The 3022-nt window shown below is 45.3% G+C and overlaps 1 protein-coding gene across 1 annotated transcript; it reads left to right on the top strand.

The window, feature by feature from the left end:
- Positions 1 to 254: 254 nt before the first annotated feature.
- LOC121986014 (zinc transporter 4-like) lies at positions 255 to 1653 on the top strand. The gene is made up of 3 exons (XM_042539773.1): positions 255 to 891; positions 971 to 1120; positions 1207 to 1653. Exons 1-3 carry the CDS (start codon positions 316 to 318, stop codon positions 1510 to 1512), a joined length of 1032 nt encoding a protein of 343 aa, XP_042395707.1. The 5' UTR covers positions 255 to 315; the 3' UTR covers positions 1513 to 1653.
- Positions 1654 to 3022: the final 1369 nt, after the last annotated feature.

Below are 3022 nucleotides of genomic sequence, written 5' to 3'. Positions count from 1 at the left end.
AGCTCACACACATATTTGGCTGCTAATAATTGGCAGAGACTTCTTTATTACTTAACGTAGTATGACAACATTATGTCAACACTATAAGACGACGAAAAAGCTTCTTCCCTCTTGTCAGTGTAGGCCCTTTCTGCTAATAGTTTATGCCACGCTGCAAACCTTCCATCAATAATCGAAGATGAGCCCATTGTCCCATGTCATTTCACAAAGCAAGCATCGCCCACCGCTCTATTTAAATCTTCTATCACATCAACGCCATCGATATTATCCACCTGCTTTTAATTTCACTCCGTCCCTGTGAGAGGAAACCGAGCCATGAAGCTCTGCTTCTCCTTCTTCTTCCTCCTCCTCCCTCTTGGAGCTCTTGCTGAGTGCGAGTGTGATCGAGACGTCCGAGGCCGCGACAGCACCGCGGCGCTGCGCTTAAAATTCGTCGCCATAGCCTCCATCCTAGCCGCCGGCGCCGTCGGCGTGCTCATCCCCATCCTCGGCAGGTCCGTCTCGGCCTTGCGCCCAGAGTCCAATCTGTTCTTCGTCATCAAGGCCTTCGCCGCCGGCGTCATCCTCGCCACGGGGCTGATTCACATCCTCCCGGCGGCGTTCCAGAGCTTGACGTCGCCGTGCCTCGCCGAGCGGCCCTGGCGGCAGTTCCCAGTCACGGGGTTCGTGGTCATGTCGTCGGCCATCGTTACGATGATGATCGACTCCTTCGCCACCAGCTACTACAAGCGGTCCCACTTCAGCAAGGCGAGGCCAGTGGAAGAAGAAGGCGAGGAGACGGCCTCGCCGGATCAAGCGCAACCCTTCCATGTCCACGGCCATGGCTCCTCGGAGGCCGCAGCAGAGGCGGCCTCCCTCTCGGAGCGGATTAGGCACCAAGTGATTTCCCAAGTATGTGAGAGTAAATAGCTCGCAAGTTTAATTTCCTCAAACAGTCATGAGCCGATGATTTGATCTGACATTAGTGCAGGTACTGGAGCTTGGAATCCTGGTCCATTCAATAATCATCGGCATCTCATTAGGTGCCTCCGGGAGCCCCTCCACGATTAGGCCTCTCGTCGGGGCCTTGAGCTTCCACCAATTCTTTGAGGGGATAGGACTCGGTGGATGCATCGTTCAGGTAATTGAGAGACGAAGCTGATCCAAATATCTAATGGAGTATGCCACCGTACGTGTTTACTTTGTTGTTGTGGAAATGCTATGCAGGCAAGCTTCAGAACCAAGTCGACGGTGGTGATGGCAGTGTTCTTCTCCCTCACGGCTCCCATGGGGATTGCTCTGGGCATCGCCGTCTCCTCCATCTACGACGAGACGAGCGCGACAGCGCTCATCGTTGAGGGCGTCTTCAATGCGGCGTCCGCAGGCATCCTCGTGTACATGGCGCTGGTCGATCTGTTGGCGACGGACTTCACCAATCCCAGGCTGCAGAGCAATGGGAGGCTGCAGCTGTGGTGTCATCTTGCAGTTTTGGTAGGTGCAGGTCTCATGTCGCTGCTTGCTAAATGGGCCTAGCATTTCTTCATGGGCGCATTCCAACCCATACATAGTAATATTCCATGGTGTTGTGTTGGCATTAGCAATAGCTAATGACGCTGTCTAATTGGGGTTTGTTACTTTTCATCTTTTTCGATAAAGAATGAGAAGTCATTATCACTTTATCAAGTTCCAAAGAGATATTGTTCCACATCTTGGCAGATAAATATTAAGGGAAAGGAGTCTGAATTAAAATTACAAATTAAATTAAATTTATCAACCTAAGTTATGGAAAGAAGAGTTGTTTGAGAAGATTGAGCTGGCTGAGAGCGTGATCGATTAAGAAGAGTTTTTTTTATGAAGTACAGTAGCTTCCTCGTGAGAGCGTGATCGATTGTATAATCGATTCGGAGAACTCGCGAGCGAATAGTGGGGTTCGTAATCAATTGAGTGATTGATTAAGAAAGTCCATGATCGATTGGATAATCAATTAAGTGATGAAGAAAAGAGCTATTGTGAGATTTGGACTGCTGGATGTGCTCGGATCTGATGTGACAATCGATTGAAGATAAAATCAATCGATTGAGAGCCCTAATCCGTGGAATATAAAGGTGTCAATAGAGATTCAAATGCAACTCTTCTTCTCCACTCTTTATTATCGATTCTTGAGCTTTGGAAGACAAGTGTTGTAGTACTTTCCAACTGATCAAGAGACATTTAAAAGCTACAAGAAAGCAACTAAGGTTTTCATTTGTATTGTGTATTTTCTTCTCGTTTGTATTATATTTCTTGTTTGTGAGCTTATACGAGGTTTCTCTATCTCTAGAGTGTTTATGAGAAGGAGTATTTTCATAGTAGAGTGTACTCAGTGTGGATCCATGGACTAGTTACCTCGTTGAAGTGGATACCAAGTAAATCCGGGTGTTAGAATTATTTCGAGTGTTTTCTGCTGTAACTCATCATTGAAGAAGCGATTGAAGCTAATCATCCCCTCTAGCTTGCTGGAGTGTTCTAACAAGTAGTATCAGAGCAAGACCATTTTTCTTTGGACTAATCTCTGAAAAAGCAATGAGCTAGAGGGAAAAGAAGACATTGAAGCTTATAGCCCTAATTTCAAAGTCAAGAGATTATCATCAAAAGAGCTCAAGTTCAAAAATGGAGTTTAGAGACGGATTCATATATGATATCCAAGCACCTCTACCATTCGACATTGGAAGCTTTGACCTTTGAAAATTAAAAGTTAAAAATTTTCTCATGATGTTGATAGAGTAATGGTTTACTCTAATAGAGGAATTTTAAACTCCAATTGATAGAAAAGGGAAGCTCCTCAAGAAGAAGAAATAGATCGAGGATCAAGTCAAGAGATGCGAGACCAACGAGAAGGTAATCAAATTATTGGTAATTTTATTGTCAAACACCATATTGTGTAAAATCAGAGAGTGTAAAGATGTTAAGGAGCTGTGGAGTAAGTTGACAAAGCTTCATGAAGATTCATCCTCAACGGAAAGCAACAACAAAGGCAAAGAGGGAAACTCTTTGTTTTATGTAT

Source organism: Zingiber officinale, chromosome 5B, assembly GCF_018446385.1.
Source record: "Zingiber officinale cultivar Zhangliang chromosome 5B, Zo_v1.1, whole genome shotgun sequence".
NCBI classification, from domain to species: Eukaryota; Viridiplantae; Streptophyta; class Magnoliopsida; order Zingiberales; family Zingiberaceae; genus Zingiber; species Zingiber officinale.
Note: the sequence above shows the minus strand (reverse complement) of the source record. Positions and strands in the feature narration are given on the sequence as shown.

Coding starts and splice junctions, on each gene's coding strand:
- LOC121986014 (XM_042539773.1), top strand. CDS start 316: ATGAAGCTCTGCTTCTCCTTCTTCTTCCTCCTCCTCCCTCTTGGAGCT. Junction 892..970: donor GGCACCAAGTGATTTCCCAA/GTATGTGAGAGT, acceptor ACATTAGTGCAG/GTACTGGAGCTTGGAATCCT. Junction 1,121..1,206: donor TCGGTGGATGCATCGTTCAG/GTAATTGAGAGA, acceptor AATGCTATGCAG/GCAAGCTTCAGAACCAAGTC.